The sequence below is a fragment of the Oryctolagus cuniculus genome, chromosome 1, assembly GCF_964237555.1.
Source record: "Oryctolagus cuniculus chromosome 1, mOryCun1.1, whole genome shotgun sequence".
Lineage (NCBI taxonomy): Eukaryota > Metazoa > Chordata > Mammalia > Lagomorpha > Leporidae > Oryctolagus > Oryctolagus cuniculus.
Window position 1 is genome coordinate 134166136 of NC_091432.1, and position 23771 is coordinate 134189906.

Consider the following 23771-nt stretch of genomic DNA (forward strand, 5'->3'; position numbering starts at 1 on the left):
TCACATGGTGCCTCCCAGGGTGAGCATTAGCTGAAATCAGAAGAGGAGCCCGGACTTGAACTCAAACACTCAAATACTCCAACAATAGGTGATGAAGGCATTCCAAGCAACGTGGTAACCTCTGCTAAGGGTGTCAGCTCGCGATTTTCCTTTAGAATACATAGTTAAACAATGAAAAATATTCATAGCAAAATATATAAACATCAAACTATTAAGGGTAATGATTTTAGGCCAGCGCCGCGGCTCAATAGGCTAATCCTACGCCTGCGGCACCGGCACACCGGGTTCTAGTCCTGGTCGGGACGCCGGATTCTGTCCCAGTTGCCTCTCTTCCAGGCCAGCTCTCTGCTGTGGCCCGGGAGTGCAGTGGAGGATGGCCCAAGTGCTTGGGCCCTGCACCCCATGGGAGACCAGGAGAAGCACCTGGCTCCTGCCATCGGATCAGCACGGTGCACCGGCCGCAGCGTGCTGGCCTCGGCAGCCATTGGAGAGTGAACCAACAGCAAAAGGAAGACCTTTCTCTCTGTCTCTCTCTCACTGTCCACTCTGCCTGTCAAAAAAAAAAAGAGTAATGATTTTAAAGATAAGAATCTGTGGGGTTCTTCCTTTTACTTTTCCATGTCCTTTGAATTTGCTAGACACTATTTTTAAAAGAAAACAGTCACAAATGCATTCCCTCCCATATCTTATGAATATAAATATATAGCTCCTATCTAATAGGGAGCACAAGCACATAGTAGATCCCAGTAAACATGTGACTATAATGACACATGTAAAATCAAAAGTAGTTGACCGCAGAGCACCTGGTATTGCTATCCTACATCTCAAGGGGCCTAACTAGAGGTTCTGATTCCACAATTTCCACAACCAAGAATAGACTTCATTTCTGGCTTCTAGAACAGTGCTCTGATAAGCCTTTACCCTGATTCCCATCAACTGTTATTACTAAATTCACTGCTGTGTACACTGGGGAAGGGGAAAAAGCACATGTTGACTCCTCTGAGAGTGAGTGGCTAGTGAGCATTCTTCCAGTTACAACTGATCCTGCAGAGAACTAGGGAGGATGCTTCCTTACTATGGTGTCTGCGTTGGCATTTGATGGCTTACACTGTCTTCTGTCCAGTGTGGGCATTTCCAAGACACTGGGCTCTCTGAGGACTGGCACAGCCCAAACAGTAACCATGTCAGGGCCCTCAGCCCATTCCTCAACTTTGGCCCTTGAGTGGACAAACCTCTTCACTGTCCTTTCCAGTTCTCAGGGTCATCCCAATTAGTGGGTATTAGTATCCCTCAACATTAACAGATGAAATTCATGACTTAGGATAGATTCCATGTGCAAGAGCATGCAACCAGTGCAAAATGAAGCCTCAATAGTCATCTAATTAGTGCTATTCTGGGTGCTATAATCCTCACTATCAAATTCCATTAGCTGTTCAGAGCAGGTGCAGCCCAGTGCCCATGCTTTAGAGCAGTTTGGGCGGCAGAGGCATCACCAGGATTCAGCATCTCCTGTGAGAAGCCATTTCAAAGGTAGGAGCATAACAGCATCAGTCATTCCTTGAGCAAACAGAGGTGCTAAACACAGGCAATGCAATGTTTCACGGCACCCCTCAAGCCGACTTGCTTGAAGTTTAGTCATCTCAACAAACATCACTTTGTCCTTTTATTGATCGTACTGTATCCTAGAGTATTTCCACACAAAATTGATCCCTTCAACCAACCCATCTTTTCACCCTATTCTCAAAGTATTGGAACCATTGCTATCCTTAGTCAATTCTCCCTCTTAAACCAGGCATCTGTGTCACCCTCCCAGCTTCTGCCATCTAGGAAAACCCAGTCAAATTACTCTCCCAAATGAGAGTCTCTCGCATGCTCCAAAGCTTCTGTTTGTGTTGAGAAAACAATAAAGTTATTAACAATGCTGAGACCAAAAACCCGGAATTTTCTGGACAACAGAAGTGGAAAATCAATTCTGATTGTTTCTGACATCATTATTGACGTGGAGCAGAAATGGAAACAAATAGGTTGGTAAATGATCCTGCCACCAATGCAGAAGGCGTAATACTGGCTGAATAAGTAGAGCTCAGGTACCACAGGGGAAACTGCCCCCTCATTCATGTCAGCACAGCCCCTCCCACAGGGCAGTGCTGGGAAATGTGCTTCATAACCAAGTGGGATCACTTGCTGTGCCGCACTGTCATTGGGTCACTGTGTGCTCTGTGAGTGAAAATACTGTCTCACTGCCTCAACCAATGCTTCTCTGATGGAAGCAAGCACATGGGCACCAGGTACGACTTGTTCTATGACCCTTTGGCCAGTAATTCGGCCTCTTTATGCCACCAAATATACCTTGGTTAGAATTTCAGGCCATAGGTACATGGAAAACATTCCCGCATGGAAGTTGCATGCTCTGAGTTGCTTCCGAATATATTTTTTCACCAGCGAGTTGACTCATCCTCTGGGATGTTCAAGCTCTGAGAATCAAAGTTGAAGTGAGGGCTATGCTGTATTGAATATATTCACAAGAGCAGAAATTAAATCTTGAATGCTATGGACTGGTTTTCTCTATCAGCCTGGCTTTCCCAGCAGTAGCTGAAGGTTGTTTCCTTCTGTCTGGGAGTGAAGTCCCAGGAGAGAGACTCGGGTGAGCACGAGCCACGTTGCCCCTAGTTCCTCTTCCCCTCCAGGTCTGACTCAGGCAGTGCTAGGCCAGGTGGTTCCAGGGCTCCTGTGTCTTGACCATTCATGATGGCCCCGCACCCACATTTACCTTAACACCAATTTTTGGTCCTTCAGACACTCCAAGCTCTGGGGCTTTCTTTCCATCCACCCCTTTACTCAACTGTCACCTTGAAGACATGGTTATGGATGAGGACAGAGATCCATTTGATGCCTTTGGCAGTGCTGGCTTCAGCGAGCTCACTGTGGTATCCAAGAAGTGTTCTGGTGACTTCTCAGATGGCTCCACTAACCCTGCATCTGGACACTCACACATGGTAATTTTCCATCCTCCTGTCATCAAGACTTATTAATTTGCTCCTAATAAGAGGAATAATGAAGATATTATGGGATATTACTTATAACTGTGGTTCACAAAAGATTTATAGCTTCTGTCATGCTTGGAATCTTTCTCTTTTCCCATCTTTGATGAAACTGCAACATGGGAGAGTCCCACAGGGCCCAGAATGGAGGGTGACCTCCAGGTAATTCCAGCCAGGAGCCTGCAAGGAACTTAAGCCCTCAGTCCAACAGGCCTTGAGAAGTGTAATCCTGCCCACGGACACACAAAAAAATGAACAGGCACATTTATCCCTTCCCAGATAAACCTCCAGAGACCCTGGCCACAGCCGACATCTTTATTGCAGCACTGGGGAGAGACCCAGAAGCAGAGAACCCAAGTGGGTCATGTCTGGATTCCTCACCCAGAAAATTGTGAATCAAAAATTTGGGGAGGGCATTCAATTTTAAGGTACCAATGATAACAATAGAAAACACACACAACTGCAAATCAGTGTGATTTTGTAGCATGTAAGATATAGCATGATTGGAAGGCAGAGACCAAGTTTACCTTCCCCAAACAGGAAGATATGGTCTTCAGTAACATATCTGCAGTTTCCCCATGATCAAACAGCATCCTCACCTTCTTACATGGAAATGCACTCATTGTGCTCCAGAAAGCCCTTACAAGGGGCCAGCGCTGTGGCATAGAAGGTTAAGCCACTGCCTGCAGCGCCAGCATCCCATATGGATGCTGGTTCAAGTCTGGATGCTCCACTTCTGATCCAGCTCCCTGCTAATGAGCCTGGGAAAGCAGCAGAGGATGGCCCAGGTCCTTGGGCTCCTGCACCCTCATGGGACCCAGAAGAAGCTCCTGGCTCCTGGCTTCAACCTAACCCAGCCTCCAGCTGTTGCAGACATTTGGGGAGTGAAGCAGCTCACGTGCACTCTCTCTCTTCTCTTCTCTGCCATTTGAATAAATAAACAAACCTGGAGGGAGGTAGGCAGGCAGGCAGGCTTTCTGCCCTTATGAGCCTGAAGAGGTGAGGCCTTGGAAAGGTAGTAGCAAGTGGAGGGAACAGCCAGGATGGGGTCATGTCTGGATGATGGGCTCTATCTTTCCTCTCCTCCTTGTTGTATTCCTTGTCCCATCACTCTATCATTACACCTTCCTCTTTCCTAAATTCAAGTTAGCTGTCTAATGTCCATTCCTACAAGAGAATGCCAGGTGACCTCTTGATCTCAGCCAGGCAACCTGAAGAGGTCCCCTGGGGTGGGCTCCTCCCTTGCCTTATGTTCCCCCAACAAGCAAGCACCCCTCGTTCTCCAGCTCCAAGTGTGCTTCTCAGACAGACAAACTTTCAGATTTGTCAGCAGCACCCACCCAGTTCCTGGACCCCACCCCAGCTGACACAGTGTCCACAAGAGAAAAATCCATCTATACATGCCCCACTCCGTGACCACTGCCTTTGAGACATGCTAGAATCAGCCATCATTTTAATGACAACAAGCACTCATCTCAGGAAATTATTCCTATTCGTTGCCCCATTCAAAGCTGCATTTTCTGTCCTCTATACTGCTTCAAAAAATGTAGATAGAAGGGACTTGGTGAACCACTCCCCATTTTATGTGCTCACAAAGGAAGGGAACATGACCCATCGATGCACATTTCGTGAGGGAGAGAGGGCTGGGTCTGTGGGGCAGGAAGCATTTATCCATCACCAAGAAACCCAGGAGGGGGACTTCTCCCTACCACAGACCTTAGTTTCTACAGGTTCCCGTGCCTCCACTTCCCAGACTTCCTGGTACAGCAAGAGGGATTTGCGGCTCTATTATTCCAGAATGTTCTCCTCCACAGCTGTGAATCATTTAGGAGACTGGGGAAGCAGTTAAATTATTGGTTTCAGACCTTTGATTTTCTAACTTTGAAAAGACTAGAAGGTTTTACAGTACATTATGCACATTTTATGAAAAATAAAGCGTTTAAAATTTAAAACATCAGAAAATGACCAAAACAGAGGCCTCAGGATAAGACAGAGGCAGCCATTGACAGACTCTTGGGTACAGGATGGATCATCTTTAGAAGCCAAAAAGGAAACCACACAATAACAAGAGCCAAGCTAACTCCTTCCTTTCCCTAAGTACAAGTTCAGATTCACAAATCCCATGCTCCCAGTGCAGGACACAGAGAACAGGCTGTCTGTTAAAAGAAATGTTTAATGGGGAGATAGCCATTCTCTGTTATGCTAAGGGGAGAGACTGTTCTCAGGTGAGGATGTACTGTCATCTCTGCAGCTCTTCCAACAAGACCTGGGTTAATTTTGGAGAATTCTGCCTTCCCACAAGTGCTGTGCAAGCTTTTTTCCTGTTTGCATAGAAGAGTGAAATCTCTCAACCAGGTGCCCTCAGCAGGCATGAGGGCAGCAGGAAGCCTTGGCGTCCTTGCATGTGAGTGAGGCTTGAAAAGGTCACCAGTTCTCCGCAGGCTGGGAACAGGGGTGACTACAGAATAATTGCCGGTCCTTGAAAGCCACAACTTTCTGGGGACACCTGATCCTGTCTGATGTCTGTCGAGCTCTTGTAGGACAACTTGAGCCATGATAGCCGGCTTCCTGGTTGTTAAAGTGAGGACATGGCCTTTCTCCCCACCACAGGTCAGAGGGCACTCTACAGTGGGAGAGCTGTCTCCTACAGGGTTCTGCCTGGGCCTGCAGGTCCTCCTTCTGCTGATTTAACTGCAAGGCCTCGAGTCCCCGCTTGCAGGCCAGAGTGTCCTCTAGAATTTTTCCAAGGGCTGCCATGAGCTCATAGGCTTCAGGAGGTCCACAGCTCATAAAGAGAGCTCTGTCTTTCTCAGGGATTTCCTGCCCTGGGCTATTTCTCTTGGGACTGAGCCACTGAAAAAACTGTCTCATCTTTCTTCTGAAGTAGCTTTCAGGAGGATGTGGTTCCCTCTGTGACAGGGTCTCAAACGTCCCCTCTAACTTCCCGTCCTCAGCAAGATGGCGCCTCCTTACAGCTCTAGATGTCCCCAGTCCTGTGTCCTCACATCTGCGCTCTCCTGCCGTGAGTCCCTTAGGGCACAGTCTCCTCTCCGCTGGTGGGGTGTTCTTACGCAGGCACCCCCTTAGGATATGATCATGGTCCCAGAGCTCCTGATGTGGCACCAGGCCCGACCCTTTGCTCTTCCAGTGGAAATGCAGCACCTGGGAGTCTGCCATCTCACTACTGGAAACACTGTAGGAATCAGACAGTGAGGAATCAGAAGTCACACTGTCTGGAAAAATGGATGCATCACTGGGACAGTCTTGACTCTGGCTCTGATCCCCACTCTGAAATTTAAGCTTCAGCTCCCTAAGCAGCTGTTCCTTACAGGAATGTAGTGCAGGCTCTTCAGGGCCTGGGATTCCTGGTGGGGAGTGTTCACTGGTGCTGGGAATGTCCGCCGCACTTGGAGTCACAGTTTTCCTCTGGGCATTGGTGATGGTTAAGCTGTCACCAGCTTGTAGTGGAAACAGGGGTAAGTCACGGGCCTTGAACATTTCCCTGTGCATGTTGGATGTGGAAAAGTGTTCGGAATCCTCATCCTGCATCTTCTTTTCCTGACGCACGTCTACGCGCTCACTGTGATCACTGAATCTCACTTTCCCACATCGTGATTCACAGCCAGCTTCAGCTTGCACTGCGGGCTGCTCTGGGCCCTCGCGTTTCACTGTTACAGCCTGTTTCTGACTTGCTTTGTCAAAGATGCGGTGAGAGAGGGGCCCAGAAGCCCCTCTGCCATCTCCGACTGTCTCATCCTTCCCTGAAAGCACACAGCTGGCGTCAGCAGGTGATTGTCTCAGGTACTCCTGCCCTTCCTTTCCCACAGGGGAGGTGGCAGGAAGAGAAAAATTCAACCCGGGAGCTGGGCTTTTTGTTTCTACCTTGTCTCCATGCAAAGATTTGGAGCTTTTGTCAAGGGATTTAGAGCCATTAGCCTTGGTAGCCATCCCAGGAATATGGGTGGCAGACAAGCGAACGCCTAATTGTGGAAGCGCCCATGTTTTTGCTTCTCTCGTTGTAAAGAGTTTTATGGATTCGAGAACCTTCAAGGGTAGGCCCCACTTCTGGTTTAGCTGAAACCTTATAATATGAGCTTCTAGTACCTGTTGGGTTTTGGGATCAAGAAAGGAAAGCACAAAAGTGGTAATCTGGTAGCAGGTCCTATGCACCACGGGTGCCAAATGTCCATTTTGCATACTGACATGATAACTCTGAGGAAGAGGTAATGAATCATCACCAGCCAGCCACGAGCAACACACTAGTAAAGGAATCCTACCCTCAGATATCTGCCAAAACTTCCTTTTCAAATGTAACCTGAGGATGCTTTTCATCTGATTCTCATATAAGGCCCTCCTTGAGACCCTTCGTAATTCATTCGTTGAGTCGTCTCTCATCAAGTCATTTTTTGTCTCAGACACAACCTGCTGAGTCTTCACTGGGTAGCATTCAGACACTGTTGCTGGGTTGTCTAATGAATACCTTCCCAGGATATTTCCAAGATTCTTTGCCATGTCCTTCCTCAGCTGAAAACTTGTGTGGACTCTCTCGTGGAAACTTCCTGGGATTGGCAATTCCATGTTACCTGCATCCTTGCTTCTGTGGCACTGAAGCTCAGAGAGTTGAGGGTGAGCATGTCTGAAATTCTGCTGAACTGTTCCTGTTGAGTTGCACTGAGGTTCGGTCAGTGCTGGAAATTCTTGACTCCTGTGGACATGGGCACAACAGCATGGGGTTAGCCTCTTTGGAACACGAAGCTCCAGTCTCTCCTGATGTCCACTGTCGATATGAAAATGGTCAGGAAAAACGGATACTGGAGTCTGGGAGGGCTGCCTGAGCAATGGAAAGTTGGAATCTGGAGAACTAGGGAGTTCTTGGCATTTTTGGAGCCCAGGAACTAAATCCCATAAACTTTCTTGTTTCTGAAACCCATGCCATTCCAGCTGCTGATTTTCATTTGAGATGAAAGAATCAGCTCCTCTGTGTAGTCTATGGAAAGATACTCTGTGGCCCTCGATCTGGGGTGAGGATGACGGCAGTAGAGTGAAAGGGCACTGAACTTGGGCATGGGAATGGACATGAGCTGGGGATAGAATCTGTGGTTGGAGCTTGCTTTGAGGAAAATGTTGGTGATGTGGGTTAGTGAGGGGAAGGGTGTGGACATGAGGAAGATGCGGAAGGTTTTGCTCCTGTATTTGGAGTGCGAAAGCATTACAGCTTCCATTGAATAAGACAAAGTGATGTTCAAATGAAGAACTGCTCCTAGAGACCAGGACAGTGGCCACCAGGGACTCACTGTGCAGAGAAGGAAGACCCCAGAAGAGCTGGCTGTACTTCTGCTTCAAGTGTTCCCCCAAGTTCTTGACATACAGGAGCTGCTGACAGAGGCACAGTGGCGCTGGGTTGCCTTCGGTGCCCAAGCCGCTTTTGGTGGCTGTGGCATCCTGCTCTTGCACAAGAGGCAGCAAAGAGTCGCCTGAAGAAGTCAGATGGTGTTCTGACCCCATTTGGCTTGAAAGTGTTTCTTTCATATTTTCTTTCTTTTCCAAAGTCCCAAAAGCCATTCCCTTTCCTGTTTGTGTCTCTGAGAGTGACTTTATGTTAAGGCCAAGGAGAAAAAGGCTACTGACATCCATGTTCGTAGTATCAAAGTCTCTACAGAAACAGGTCCTGGGCGGAGGGTGGGAAACATGCGCTTGCTGGAAGTCTCCGTGTTGTAATCCGGGGAATATTACATTCCTGGTAGGAGCCTGCCACTGAGATAATCCTGACATAGCCAGACTTGAAGCGTCAGTGCTGCTGGTGGTGGGGATGTAGGTGGATGACTCGCCAGGGTGACTCACCATGGACAAAGCAGCCTCTGCGTGAACAATAGAAACCGTTCTCTTATCACCATGTGATTGAGGGCCAGGAATGGCAAGTGGTTGGGATGAGAAATGGTCCTCTGGCGACTTGAAATTCAAGGGAGAAATAGGCTCTGGTGGCACAGAGTCACCCAGTGGTGAGAGTGAAAGAAAGTCAGATAAGGGGGTGGCTGGCTTAGGTGAGATGATGGAGGGGGTGCCTGGAGAGGGCCCAGATAAAGTGTCTGGTACTGCGTCTCCTGAGGGGACTGCAGAGACAGTGGAGGTCACAGGAAACGATGGCTCAATCACAGAAGATGTGGAAGACGAAGACGCAGCAGAGGAAGCATCATCCAGGCACTCCGGAAGCAGCAGACGATGGACCATAGCACTTGCTCTATTACACACCTCACAGAGGGGGTCTGGACATAGCAGGTGACGAAAGTGAATGATGGCATGATGCTGGCCCAGGTGGCTGCAAAAGACAGGAAGTGCAAAACTCTATCCAGCACCAGAACAGGGAAAGGACAGCTTGCTGGGCTCTTTGGGGTGAGATGAGCTGACTGCTGCTACCCCCTGCACATTATCTCACACCCATGTCTTCACAATAACTTCACAGACTCTCCCCCAAGGCTTTCATCACATACCTGTTCCAGAACCACTTCTGCCCATGACTAAAGCAGGCTGAACTGATTCCCTGGAATGCAGAGAACCTGCTACATAACAGAGCCAGGAAAGACAGGGAAATACTCATCACCTTTCCAGCATAGAAAGCAACTTCCTTCTCTCTTCTGCTTCTCTCTGGCATGTTCTCCAACCTGGGGAACCAGGAGAGTGGATTACTATACGAAATAAATGTAAATGCATTGCGATCATACAGGCGTTCCCTTACAGGAGCCCCTTGGATTAGAAAACTCTGAAGACTCCAAAATGGGTATACAAAATCAAATGGTCAACAATAATATTTAAAAAGTTCATTTGTGTATGTATATTCATTAATAAAGCATTTTCACATACATCAAGAATTGTGGAGCTCAAAACCGATACATCAAGCACAGATGTCAGTGGTGACTTCAAAAAGTAATCTGAGCATCCAGGATGTCAAAGGACTTACACAAAACTGGAAACCGAAGTCCTGATTCCCAAACTAGCTGTCTTTCCATAACATCTTACATCACCAGGTATTGGGCAGTAGCCGCTGCTCAGGTCCATCTCTGATTCCTGCACATGGATGGGTGCAGCAGGGACTCTGAGGAGGGTCTCAGCTCCGCCTGCCCTCCTTGAGCCTCCGAGGTTTCTGCTTGCTAACGGACAGCATTAAGTGACTACATCCACCTGGGCATTCATGGAAGGGACAATGAAGGGTCATCCTCGGAAAGCTCAGGTCAAATAGAGAGAACCTTACCTCTGTATGTTCCACCTTTCCTCCTCCTCTTGACTCTGCCCCGACACTGAGGGCGTAAAGAAAATGATGAGAGGCTAGGGCTCACTTCTCTCCCTCCTTTCATTATCCAAGAATCATTTTCCTCCCAATTATAAATAATAGAACATTTTCACTTCTTCTCATTTGTTTTTACTGGTGATCAAATATTTTCCATTTTTCCTTCTTTCAAAATTGCTAAGGAGAATGGTATCTGTTGGATCCACCCCTGCGGTTCTCAATGTGATGTTGTCTGAATAAAGAAGGGACAAAACCCAAGGCCAGCAGTCACATCTCTGCTTTTCAGAGGACCTCACATCCCAAGGTCAGCCTCTGCCCCAGCCTCTGCTCAGAGACTCTAAAGGGCTCAGCACTGTGGTCTTGCTCAGCCCTGCAGGGAGGAAGGCTTGCAAGGGACACCTGATAAGGGAGTAGGACTCATGATTAAGAGTTAGGAGAAACTCTTCTCTTTCAGAGAATGCAAACTCCCCAGCAAAGTCAGTTCAGGAACGTGGATGGCATCACTGTGCCTAGAATTTTATCCTGGCATCCTCCACCTCATCAGATACGTAGTCTGAGAGCTTCAGGTGGAAATAATCATTCTCTGGTGAGAGATTTCTGCTTCCAGCTCTGACATTTAAAAGCTTGAAAGTCACACTCCAATCTCTAGAAGAAGCAAGACACTGAAGTATCTGAAATTGACTTTTTTGGAACCATCAGGTAATTGAGATCAGAGAGAATCACTCCTAAAAATCTTCAGAAAAAGTGAATGAAGAGAATCATAGTTGACATCAGCCTACTTCAAACAGAAGTCCCTGGAGCCAGAAATGGTAGGAACACTTCCTTAGATGTTTGGTGAATTGCTGGATGAGGAGCATGGGTTAACATGAGAGTGAAAGCTCCTGAGATTGCAGTTTTAGGGAGACTCCGGTTTGCCTGGGTTTTCCCATCTATGACCCCCTTCAAGTTCTCATAATAAAGAACCAGCAGAAAACCATCATATTTATGACAGGTTAGAGGAGAGGTAAAATTTTTTAATATATTCTGAATGTTCTGCTTAAGACACCTACTAAGCAAGGGAAAAGTCTACCAAGAGCCTTGTCCCACATGGGAGAAGTCAGGGTACTCAACTCTATCCCTCTCTAGTCTTTATATCTCATCAAAAAGTGCGAGAAAAGCTTAGAAACACTTGTGAACACCACAGCCACAGCCCAGGGACACGGGACCACAGAAAGACTTAGATTTAATGTCTCCTCCTGCACACCTTACCACCACATTCATAGGGCTCTAATATGGTGTCAGGGCATAGTACCTGAAAGAACAGCAAAGTGTAGACTCTGCCCAAGGAAGTGATCAAAGGAAAGCCTAAGGGATGAAGGGAGTCAAAGATGTGAACATTACAGGAAACTGAAGCCTGTGTTTGTTGAAGCTACAGTAAACTGACCAGATTAATATAAATTCCAGCATGTAAGGCCTATTTACCTCAAATCCTATTATCCAATTCATCATGTCTTAAAGACTCACATGGCAGGCAAACAGTCAGAAAAAAAAAAAAAAAACCTGAGTAGACAAAGCGAGCATCAGACCATACTCAGATATTGTACCAATTTTGGAATTATCATACATGGAAACTAAATGTTTATGATCAGTATGTTAAGGGCTCTAATGGAGAAAGTAGGAAACATAGAAGAATAGGTGAAAATGTTAATATAGTAACCAAAAGGAAATGTTTTGGAGAAAAAAAATATCATCACGAAAATGAAGAATGCCTCTATGGGTTCATCAATTCACCACATGTGGCCAAGCAAGGAATGAATGAGTTTGAATATATGCAAGTAGAATCTTCCTGAGCTGAAACACAAGTGGAAAGCAGTCAAAAATCTTTTAAAACCCAGATTCTCTGAATTTTGAGAACTATGAGACAGTCTCAAAATTTCTAAATATGTATAATTGTAGTAACTGAAAGTAGAAGAGACAGGAAATGAAGTAGAAGAAAGAATAAATATTTAAAGAAATAATGACTGAGATTTTTTAATTAGTGACAAATTAACCATTGATCATGCAATCTCAGACAAAACTACACCCAACAAATACAAAACAATCTATACTTAGGCATATCATATTCAAACTGCAGGAGATACAAAAAAAAAACAAAAACAAAAACAAAAACAAATCTTCCAGGGGCTGAGAAATAACACCATCCTACAGAGGAACAAGAATAAAAATTATAGACTTCTCATCATAAATAGTGAATCAGGAAAAGTGGAGTGAAATAGTTACAGTGTTGAAAGAAAACAAAAAATGCACCAAAAACTACACTTCTATATCAAGGAAAATTTTTTTCTTTTTCTCTTTATTTCTCTGTCTCTTTTAATTCTTTTTTATTAATATAAAGAGAATAGAGGCCAGCGCTGCAGCTCAATAGGCTAATCCTCCGCCTAGCGGCACCGGCACAGTGGGTTCTAGTACCAGTCGGGGCGCCGGATTCTATCCCGGTTGCCCCTCTTCTAGGCCAGCTCTCTGCTATGGCCCAAGTGCAGTGGAGGATGGCCCAAGTGCTTGGGCCCTGCACCCCATGGGAGACCAGGAGAAGCACCTGGCTCCTGCCTTCAGATCAGTGCAGTGCCCCGGCCGCGCCGGCCACCAGAGGGTGAACCAACAGCAAAAGGAAGACCTTTCTCTCTGTCTCTCTCTCTCACTGTCCACTCTGCCTGTCAAAAAGAGAGAGAGAGAGAGAGAGAGAGAGAGAGAGAGAATAGATTGTATGCATTCCATAGATACAGTTCCAAGAAGATATCCACACTTCCCCTACTCCCTGCCTCAAACTCATCCCCCTCGCTCTCTCTCCTCTCATAAGTTTTTGCAAAGATATAATTGTAAGCCATCCTATATTCACAGGCTTAATTCACAGCTAATCATAATTTTGAGCAAGTAGAAAGTAGGGAGACCAGAGTTTCAAAGGAGAATAAACAGGAACTAAAAACAAAAATCATATTACAAAATGTCCTTTTCATCCCTATATATTTTTGTATTCTATATTAACTACCACGTATCAGAGAAAATATATATTTGTATTTTGGGGACTGGCTTACTTCATTAAGCATAATGATCTCCAGCTGCATCCATTTCGTTGCAATAGACAGAATTTTACTCTTTTTACAGCTAAGTAGTATTCTATAGTGTATATATGCCACATTTTCTTTATCAGTCATCAGTGGGTGGATATCAAGGTTGATTTCCATATCTTAGCTATTGTGAATTGAGCTGCAATAAACATGGGGTACAAATAACTCTTTCATATGCTGATTTCAATTCATTTGGGTAAAATCCCAACAAGCTAGGTTATATGATAGATTTATTTTCAGATTTCTGAAGAATCTCTATACTGTCTTCCATAAAGATTGCAGTAGTTTACATTTCCACTAGCAGTGGATTAGGGTGTCTTTGACCCTACATCAGCAGCAGCATTTTTTTTAATTTTTGGATGATGGCCATGCTAACTGGCATTTTCCTGATGGTTAGTGATCCTGAGCATCTTTTTATGTGTCTGTTGGCCATTTGAATTTCATCCTTTGAAAAATGCCTATTCATGTCCTTTGCCAATTTCTTAACTGGATTGTTTGTTTTGATGTTTTTTAGTTTCTTGGGTTCTTTATAGATCCTGGATATTAATCCTGTATCAGCTGCATAGTTTGCAAATATTTTCTCCCATTCTGATTGCCTTTTTCCTTGAGTGTTTACTTTGCAGGCATAAGCTTCTTAGCTTGAATAATCCCATTTGTCTATTTTTTCAGTTATTGAGTGTGTTTCTGGGTTTTTTCACAAGGAGTCAGTGTCTATGCCATGTTGCAGAGGTTCCTTGATGTTTTCCTCTAGTACTTTGAGGGAATTAGGCTGTAGATTTAGATCCATGATTCATTTTGAGTTGATTTTTACATAAGGTGTAGGGTAGGGGTCTTGTTTCATACTTCTGCATGCATAGATCCAGTTTTCCCAGCACCATTTTGAAGAAACTATCCTTCCTCCAGAGATTGACTTTAGCACATTTATCAAAGGTTAACTGGTTGGATTAATTTCTGAGGTTTCTATTCTGTTCCACTGGTCAACATGTCTATTTTTTATGTTTTTATTATAACTGCCCTGCAGTCTGCTTTGAAATCGGGTATTGTGATCCCTCAAGATTCTTTTTATTGTTTAAGATTACTTTAGCTCTTTGGGTTTCTTATGTTTCTAAATTAATGTTAGCATCATTTTTACTATATCTGAAAACAATTGACTTGGGTATTTTAATTGGGATCACATTGATTCTATAAATTGCTTTGCATAGTAGGGACATTTTGATTATATTAATTCTTCTAATTACAAGACCAAGGAAGATTTTTCCATTTTTGTACATTCTCAAATATCTTTAATGTTTTGTAACTTTCATTGTAGAGATCTTTCATGTCCTTGGTTAAATTTGTTCCAAGGTATTTAATTTTCTGTAGTTATTGTGAATAGTACTGATCTTACAAGTTCTTCTTCAGCCATGCCATTGTCTGTGTATAGAAAGGGTATTGATTTTTGTGTGTTAATTTTGTATCCTGCAACTTTACAAAATTCTCTGATGAGTTCCAATTGTCTTTTAGCTGAGTATTTAGATCCCCCCGTGCGTAAGATCATGTCATCTGGAAACAGTGATAATTCGACTTTCTCCTTTCCAATTTGTAACCCCTTGATTTCTTTTCCTTGCCTGATGGCTCTGGCTAAAACTTCCAAGATTATACTGAACAGCAATGGTGAAGATGGGTGTCATTGTTTTGTTCTGGATTTTAATGGAAATACTTCCAACTTTTCTCCATTCAAGATGATGCAGACTGATGATTTGTCATATATTGCTTTGATTGTGTTGAGCAATGTTCCTTCTATAACCAATTTGTTTAAGGTTTTTATCAAAAAAGTATATTGTCAAATGCTTTCCCTGATCTGTTGAGATAATCATGGTTTTTACTCCTCAATTTGTTAATGTGATGTATCACATTCATTGATTTGCCTATGTTGCACCATCCCTTCATACTAGGGGTAAATCCCACTTGGTCTGGGTGAATGATAGTTCTGATGTGTTGTTGGATTTGATTAGGTAATATTTTGTTGAGGATTTTTTCATCCATGTTCATCAGGGATGTTGGTCTATAGCTCTGTTTCTTTGTTGCATTATTTTTCTGGTTTTGCAATTAAAGTGATACTGGCCTCATAGTAGGAGTTTAGAAGGGCTGTCTCCCTTTCAATTATGTTAAACAGCTTTGAAAGAACTGTAATTAGTTCCTCTTTAAAGATTTGGCAGAATTTAGCAGTGAAGCCATCTAGTCCTGGGATCCTATTTGTTGGGAGGGTCTTTATTTCTGATACAAGCTCTGTCTTGGTTATTGGTCTGTTTAGGTTTTCAATGTCTTCATGACTCAGTTTTGGTAGATTGTATGTGTCCAGGAATCTATCCATTTCTTCTAGATTTTTCTATTTTGTTGGCATATGTCTGTTTCTACTAATCCCTGATGATTATTTTTATTTCTACAAATCTTTTGCAACATTTTCATTTTCATCTCTGATTTTACTAATTTGGGTCCTCTCCTTTTGGGAGGTTAGTTAGGTTAATGGTGTATCAATTTTGTTTATTTCTTCAAAAAACCAGCTCTTCACTGATGTTTTTTGTATTATTTTTGGTTTTAAATTTGTTTATTTCTTCTCTAATTTTAATTCTATTTTTATTTCCTATTACTAATTTGGGGTTTTTTCTCATTTTTCTAGGCACTAATTAATATAAACTTCCCTCTTAACCCTGCTTTTGCTGTATCCCATAAGTTTTGATATGTTGTGTTATCATCTTCTTTCTAGAATTTTTTTTTATTTCAGTGAAGATGCATGATAGTCAAACTTTCAACAGTAAAACATAAAGAAAAGAGTCTAAAATGTACATGAGAGAAATGCCAGATTATTTTCAGAGGACCCTCAATTATACTAACAGCTGATTTCTCATCAGATGCCCTATATGCTAGAAGAGCATGGAGAGATATAGCACAATTCCTAAAAGAAAAAAAATTGTCAACCCAGAATGCTATACTCTGCAAAACTCATTTATAAATGAAAGTAAAATAAAGACTTTCCAACAAATAGAAATTAAAAGAATTTGTCACCACTCATCCAGTGATGTGCTACACATAGAGAGAATCATAGTCATCATTATGACAGACTGTGAAAGCAGAAAATCTCCTCTTAAAAGCGCAAAAGAAATCCAAAGCGAACAATGGGAATATTTATCTAAAAACAGCAAGATCATGTAATATTTCACCAATAATAACCTTGAATATAAATGACTTAAATTCTCCAATTAAAAGATATAGACTGGCTGACTAGATTAAAAAAAAAAAAAGACCCATCTATTTGCTGCCTGTAAGAAACACACTCACCAACAAAGATACACACAGACCAAATCTGAAAGGATAGAAAAAGATATTCCGTGTTAATGAAAAGCAAAAATGAGGTGTAGCCATTATATATGCACCAATGCCAGGGTGCATGGCTATTTAAAATAAACATTAATAGGTATAAAGGGAGACATAGACGCCAAAACAATAATAATGGGGAACTTCAACACCCCAATTTCATCAATGGACAGATCAACTAGAAAGAAAACAAACAAACAACAGAGCTAATCTACACTATGGACCAAATTGATATTTACATGATATTTTATCCACAGTTGCAGAATAAACATTTTTTCATCAGCACATGGAACTTTCTCTAGGATAGACCATATTCCAAGCAATAAAGCAAGTCTCAACAAATTTTAAAAACTTAAAATAATGCTATATGTCTTTTCTGACCACATGGAATGAAGCTGGAAATTAACAATTTATCAGTCTCCAGAAAGTATGCTAACACATGGAAGCTGAACAACATGCTTCTGAATGAACAATGGGCCACAGAATAAATTAAAATGGAAAATATCTTTCAAAAGTGAAAAATTAGTAACTTTCTCATACAGCTAAAACCAGAGGAAATCCATCACCAGCAGGCCTGTTCTTGTGAGAAATGTTAAAAGAAGCTCCATCAGGAGAAGGAACTGATCACACAGACCTATATGAAGAAAGAAAGGACTCCAGCAACGGAATAAAGGAAAGTAAAATAAAACTGTTTTTCTTATTCTTAATAAAAAATAATAGCAATAGCAACAACATCAAATTCTGAGATCACAGTATATGTGTAAGTGAAATGATTGACAGCAATATTATAAGGGACAGGAGACAAGGATTTGGAAAGTTTCATTTTTAGGAACCTGGACTATCTGTGAAACAGTCTAGGGTTGTTTGAGATTGTACTTTGAATGGCTGTAAATTTGTATTACAAACTCTAGAGAAAATATTAAATTTTAAAAGAAATACAATTGGTAAGCTAGGAGAGGAAAGAAAATTGAATCCAATAAAAAGTTTGTTTGACAATATCTTAAGGGAAAACATTGAGAAGGATGAAGAAACAACAAAACAGAAACAACAGTATAGAAATAGTAAGTCTTTACATATCAATAATTTTAAATATAAAAGAATTAAAATTTCCACCAAAAGACAGAATAACTGAATGATTTTAAAACAATACAAGATCCAACTATATGCTGTCTCTAAGAGACACACTTCGGGGGCTGACATTGTGGCACACTGGTTAGGTTACTGCTTGAGACACCAGCATCCCATATCAGAATGCCAGTTGGAGTCCCAGTTGCTCTACTTCCAATCCATCTTCCTGTTAGTGTGCCCAGGAAGGCAGCAGTTGACAGCTCAACACTTGGGTTCCTGCCACCCTTGTGGGAGGCCAGGACAGAGCTCCTGGTTCCTGACTTTGGCCTGACCCAGCCTTGGCTATTATAGCCATTTGGGTGGTTAACAAGTAGATGCAAAATCTCTCTCTCTCTCTCTCTCTCTCTCTCTCTCTCTCTCTCTCTCTCCCCTAACATTCTCTTTCACTCTTCTTTTATGTTTATTTGAAAGAGTTAGAGAGAGAGGTGGAGACAGAGAAACAGAGTTGAGTGGGAGGTGTCTTCCATCTGCTGATTCACTCCCCAAATAGCCAGAACTGAGCCAATCCAAAGCCAGGAGCTTCTTCTGGGTCTCCCATGTGAGTTCAAGGGCCCAAGGACTTGGGAAATTCTCTGCTGCTTTCCCAGGCACATTAGTAAGGAGCTGGATTGGAAGTGGAGCAGCCAGGACTCAAACCAGCACCCATATGGGATGCTAGCACTGAAGGCCAGGGCTTTAGCCCACTGCACCACAGTGCTGGCCTCCACACTTCTTTTCAAATAAATAGATCTGTTCATAAATATATAGAGACACACACATGATGTTTAAGGGTACACATAGACTAAAAGAGAAGGGATGAAAAAAACATTCCATGTAAATGATAACTCAAAGAAAGCAGAGGTAGCTAAACGTATCAGACAAAACAGATTTTGTATATACACAAGGGCAGTGAAATCAGCACCTCAGAGCAAAGTCAGCAATCATATGTCCATTAAAGCATGATTCACAATAACCAAGGGATGCCTGGGGAAAATGGCTATATTGAGATTCAGAAAAGAGCTCTGCCATCTGCCATAGCATGGATGAAAGAAGAAGACATTATGCTAAGTGAAATAACCCAATAGTGTGTTATCTCACACGTGGAAGCTTGCTTAAAAAGTTGAAAACAGTGAGACCGGCACTGTGGTACAGAGGGTAAAGCCGCCACCTGCAGTGCCAGCATCTCATATGGGCACCAGTTCAAGTCCTGGCTACTTCACTTCCGATCCAGCTCTCTGCTATGGCCTGGGAAAGCAGTGGACTATGGCCCAGGTGTTAGGCCCTTGCACCTGCATTGGAGACCTGCAAGAAGCTCCTGGCTGCTGGCTTCGGATCAGCCCAGCTCTGGCTGTTGCAGCCATTTGGGGAGAGAACCACAGATTCTCTCTCTCTCTCTCTCTCTCTCTCTCTCTCTCTCTCTCCCTCTGCCTCTCTGTAACTCTGCCTTTCAAATAAATAAATAAATCTTTAAAAATAAAGTTGAAAACATACGGAGTAGAACCCTTTTTATCTGAGGAGAGGGAGTAAAAGAAGGAAATGAGAAAGTGAGTCAGTTACTTAAACATACACAATTTGTCATATACCATAAATACATACAATTAAAATCATATAAAATATTATCCAAATAAAAGTATACTAAATAAAATAAAGTTAATTCTTCTTTAAAACTATAAACAGAAGGAAAAAGGGGAAGACAGAAAGTACAGGTTCGGTGAGTTACATTTACAGAAAAGGCAGCTGTTAACCCAACCATATTAAAAATGATTTTAAATATGAATGATCCAAATTCACAAATAAAGGGCAAACTCTGAGTGATTTAAAAAGTCAAGACTAATCTGTATGCTGCCTACAATATTTGAATATAAAGAGACACATGGTGCAGATGTTTGACATGTCTCAGCAGGAGGAAAATCAGTAAGTATGCCTGAATAGCACCATCAATCAACTTGATCAAATTGACATGTATCTAAAACTTCATTCAAGAATAGCAGAATACACATTCTTCTCAAGCACACTAAGAAAGACAATGTTCTGGGCTTTTAAACACATTTTAAAACATACACACACATACACAAAGACACTGTTATGATATGTTGGGTTATTGTTACTGTTTATTTATACTGTCTTACCCAAAGATTATATGGCAATAATAACTTAAGCAGAGAAACCTATAAAGAATAATTCTATGATAGATTCAGGAATGCTGCTTAGTGAATAAATCCTTAAGACTTTAGCATTAAAAAAAACAGAAATCATACAAAATGTTTTAAATTTCCCAGCAGAATTAAACTATACATCAACAAAAATAAACAGATACAAATCCAGATATACTTGCAGATTATAAAAAATATTAAGGGGCCAACGCCATGGCTCACTTGGTTAATCCTCCACCTTCAGCGCTGGCATCCTATATGAGCACCAGGTTCTAGTCCCGGTTGCTCCTCTTCCAGTCCAGCTCTCTGCTGTGGCCCGGGAGTGCAGTGGAGGATGGCCCAAGTGTTTGGGCCCCTGCACCCACATGGGAGACCAGGAGGAGGAGGCACGTGGCTCCTGGCTTCGGATTGGCACAGCGCCGGCCATGGCGGCCATTTGGGGAGTGAACCAACTGAAGGAAGACCTTTCTCTCTGTCTCTCTCTAATCTCTCTCTACAACTCTACCTGTCAACTATATATATATATATATATATATATATATATATATATATATAGGGGCTGGCAACACTGGCATCTCATATGAGTCCTGGCTCAAGTCCTGGCTGCTGCACTTCCAATCCAGCTCCCTGCGAATGTGCCTGGAAAAGCAGAAAATGATCCAAGTACTCGGGCCTCTGCTACCCACGTGAGAGATCCAGATGAAGCTCCCAGTTCCTGACCTCAGCCTGGCCCAGCCCCCGCCATTGCAGCCATTTGGACAGTGAACCAGTAGATTAAAAGACCATTCTCCCTCTCTCTCTACAACTCTGCCTCTGCCTTTTAAATAAGCAAAATAATTTTTTTTTTTTGACAGGCAGAGTGGACAGTGAGAGAGAGAGACAGAGAGAAAGGTCTTCCTTTTTGCCATTGGTTTACTCTCCAATGGCTGTCGCGGCTGGCGTGCTGCGGCTGGCGCACCGCACTGATCCGATGGCAGGAGCCAAGTACTTATCCTGGTCTCCCATGGGGTGCAGGGCCCAAGCACTTGGGCCATCCTCCCCTGCACTCCTGGGCCACAGCAGAGGGCTGGCCTGGAAGAGGGGCAATCGGTACAGAATCCGGCGCCCCGACCGGGACTAGAACCCGGTGTGCCGGTGCCGCAAGGCAGAGGATTAGCCTAGTGAGCCACGGCGCCGGCCACAAAATAATTTTTTTTTAAAAATACCAACTCATTGGTCAAAGAAGTATCAAGACAAATTTAAAATATTTTAAACTAAATTAAAATGTAAAAACAATTTATCCAAATGTGTGAGATTCATCAGAAGCCATTCTCAGAGGGGAAGTGAGAGCTTGAAATCCATATGATTAAATAAGAAGAAAGGTCTAGAATCCCTGAGCAGCTCTGGTTCACCTACCTGATTGATGTCTCTCTGTTTCCAAAATAGTGGGAAACACAGACTCGTCATCAGGTAGCACAGGGACAGAAAGAAGATCCCGAGCCCACACAGGAAGTCGGGGATTGGAAGACCCAGGAGGTCAAACTGGAGCTCAGCCATGGTGCAGGAAGGCCCCTCGGACGAGGAGGGTGGTCCCCGCTCGGAGAAGCTGGGCACTGCAGTGCACATTCTAGACCAGAGTTCCAGGCCCACATCACAGAGCTTTCAGCACACTAGCAGGGGTTCTTGAGGGCGGGGGAGGGGGCAGCATTGGGCCATGAACCCACAGTCGTCCCCCACCCTCTGGGCCAGCAGAACTGTCCATCTCCCTGGGGCCCTTTAAGTCTTCCTCCCTACCCCTGATCCTGACCTGTGCTCTATAAGGTGTTTTGGCCTTAGTGACATTTCCCGTTTACTCTACCTGTAGCCTAGCTACTGCCTAAGACCCGTTCCCAGCTTGGCGAGCCCCTCTGAGCACCACAAAATCTCACAGTGTCAGACAGGCCCAGGGAGTTGCACCCTCCGGTTCTACTCTGTCCCCACACACTCAGTGTTGTTAATAATCTGCATAAAAATAAAGAAAAAGAGGCCACCGAACAGAAACTGACCCCATTCCCCATTTCTTCAGAAGCATCTCCATTTACCAGCAACCATTAGAGAACAGAGTAGCCTGAGCCAAAGCCAAAAAGCATGGGGGAAAGGGAGACAGGAGCAACCTGCCCATGGTAAGATAGTTATAATCCCTCAGTAATTCTTTTTCTCAGAACCCCTTTGGGGTTATTCTGCCCCTAAGGGGTCTCAAAGTTAGTGCCCTGCACCCATGCTGTGCACTCTCTGGTGCTCCCTCATTCTTCCCTCTTCCAAACCCTGTCTCCTTCCCAACATTTAAAATTCTGCTTCAGCTTCACAGAGATTGTCCTGGGCTACAACCTGCACAGCCAAGCCCATCTTCCTTCAAGGAGCAGTCTTCTCTTTAGCAACCTGTGACCCCTGATGAGCACATGTGAACTTACACTTAGCGATGCTTTCACACAATGGTCACTTGCTCCATGGCAGGTTTTATATGAGTTCTTCCCATCTTCGTGGTAACTTTTCACCAAAATTCCAATAGTCTCCTCTGTACAAAATGTATGGAGGTTTTAACCATGATGTGATTTTAGTTGATGGTGTATCTGAATTTGTTTTATCCCATGTTAGGTATTTTTAACTGTTATAACTCTTACAGTGTTATTATTTAAATGATAAATTGCTGAAATTAATCTCCAGGTCATTTTCTTTTTTTTTTTTTTTTTTTTGACAGGCAGAGTGGACAGTGAGAGAGAGACAGAGAGAGAAAGGTCTTCCTTTGCCGTTGGTTCACCCTCCAATGGCCACCGCTGCAGCCGGCGCACCACGCTGATCCGATGTCAGGAGCCAGGATCCAGGTGCTTTTCCTGGTCTCCCATGGGGTGCAGGGCCCAAGCACCTGGGCCATCCTCCACTGCACTCCCTGGCCATAGCAGAGAGCTGGCCTGGAAGAGGGGCAACCGGGACAGAATCCAGCGCCCTGACCGGGACTAGAACCCGGTGTGCCGGCGCCGCAAGGTGGAGGATTAGCCTATTGAGCCACGGCGCCGGCCCTCCAGGTCATTTTCTTATATTGCTTGCCTACATTCCTTCCTGAATCCAATGAATCTGCCTTACTCTGTCACTTAATCCTTTCCTTCTCATATGATAAAGATCTACCAGTAATGGTAGTGCTCTCTGCTCATAAAATCCTTCCATGTAGCATTGCTTCTCTCACACTTTTTGTTGTTGTTTGTTTGAAGCAAGTACAATCTTGGCAGACCCCTTAGGTCTCTGGGACTCACAAATGCAAAAACATGCTTAGAAATCAGAGCAAGATAAATTTCATTAAAAAATCCAGGTGAGAAGGGGTTATAAAATGGCCCATTGAATTTTTTCTTTCAAAATAATCATGTCACTAAAAATAAAAAGTTGAGAAATTGTTCCAGATTAACAGAAACTAAAGACACATAAAACTAAACATAGCACATGATTGTAGACTGAATCCTGCAGTGCTGATACTTTTTAAAAAGGCACATAGGGTGGATATTGTTGGCCCAGCAGCTCAAGCTACTGCTTGGGATGCCCACATGCCATACCAGAGTGCCAGATCCAACTTCCTGCTAATGCATCCTGGAGGACAGCAGACAATGGTTCAAGCATGTGGGCCCCTTTCATCCATGTGAGAGACCTGTATTGAGTCCCTGACTCCCGGCTTTGGCCTGGCCCAGCCCTGACTGTGGTAGGTATTTAGACAGTGAGTCAACAG

At 43.6% G+C, this 23771-nt stretch overlaps 1 protein-coding gene across 3 annotated transcripts; it reads right to left on the minus strand.

The window, feature by feature from the left end:
* Nucleotides 1-595: 595 nt before the first annotated feature.
* LOC100353975 (spermatogenesis-associated protein 31D1) lies at nt 596-22706 on the minus strand. Of its 3 annotated transcripts, none has more exons than XM_051833703.2 (4): nt 21437-21575; nt 10288-10555; nt 9530-9700; nt 596-9357 (listed from the first exon to the last, which is right to left on the minus strand). In XM_051833703.2, exons 3-4 carry the CDS (start codon nt 9688-9690, stop codon nt 5466-5468), a joined length of 4053 nt encoding a protein of 1350 aa, XP_051689663.1. In that variant the 5' UTR covers nt 9691-9700; nt 10288-10555; nt 21437-21575; the 3' UTR covers nt 596-5465. The 3 variants fall into 3 exon arrangements, with proteins under 3 accessions (XP_051689663.1, XP_017206312.1, XP_017206311.2); XM_017350823.3 differs by having other exon boundaries at nt 597-9357; nt 9640-9700; XM_017350822.3 differs by having other exon boundaries at nt 598-9357; nt 9640-9700; nt 10288-10333; nt 21437-22706.
* Between the last annotated feature and the right edge of the window lie 1065 nt (nt 22707-23771).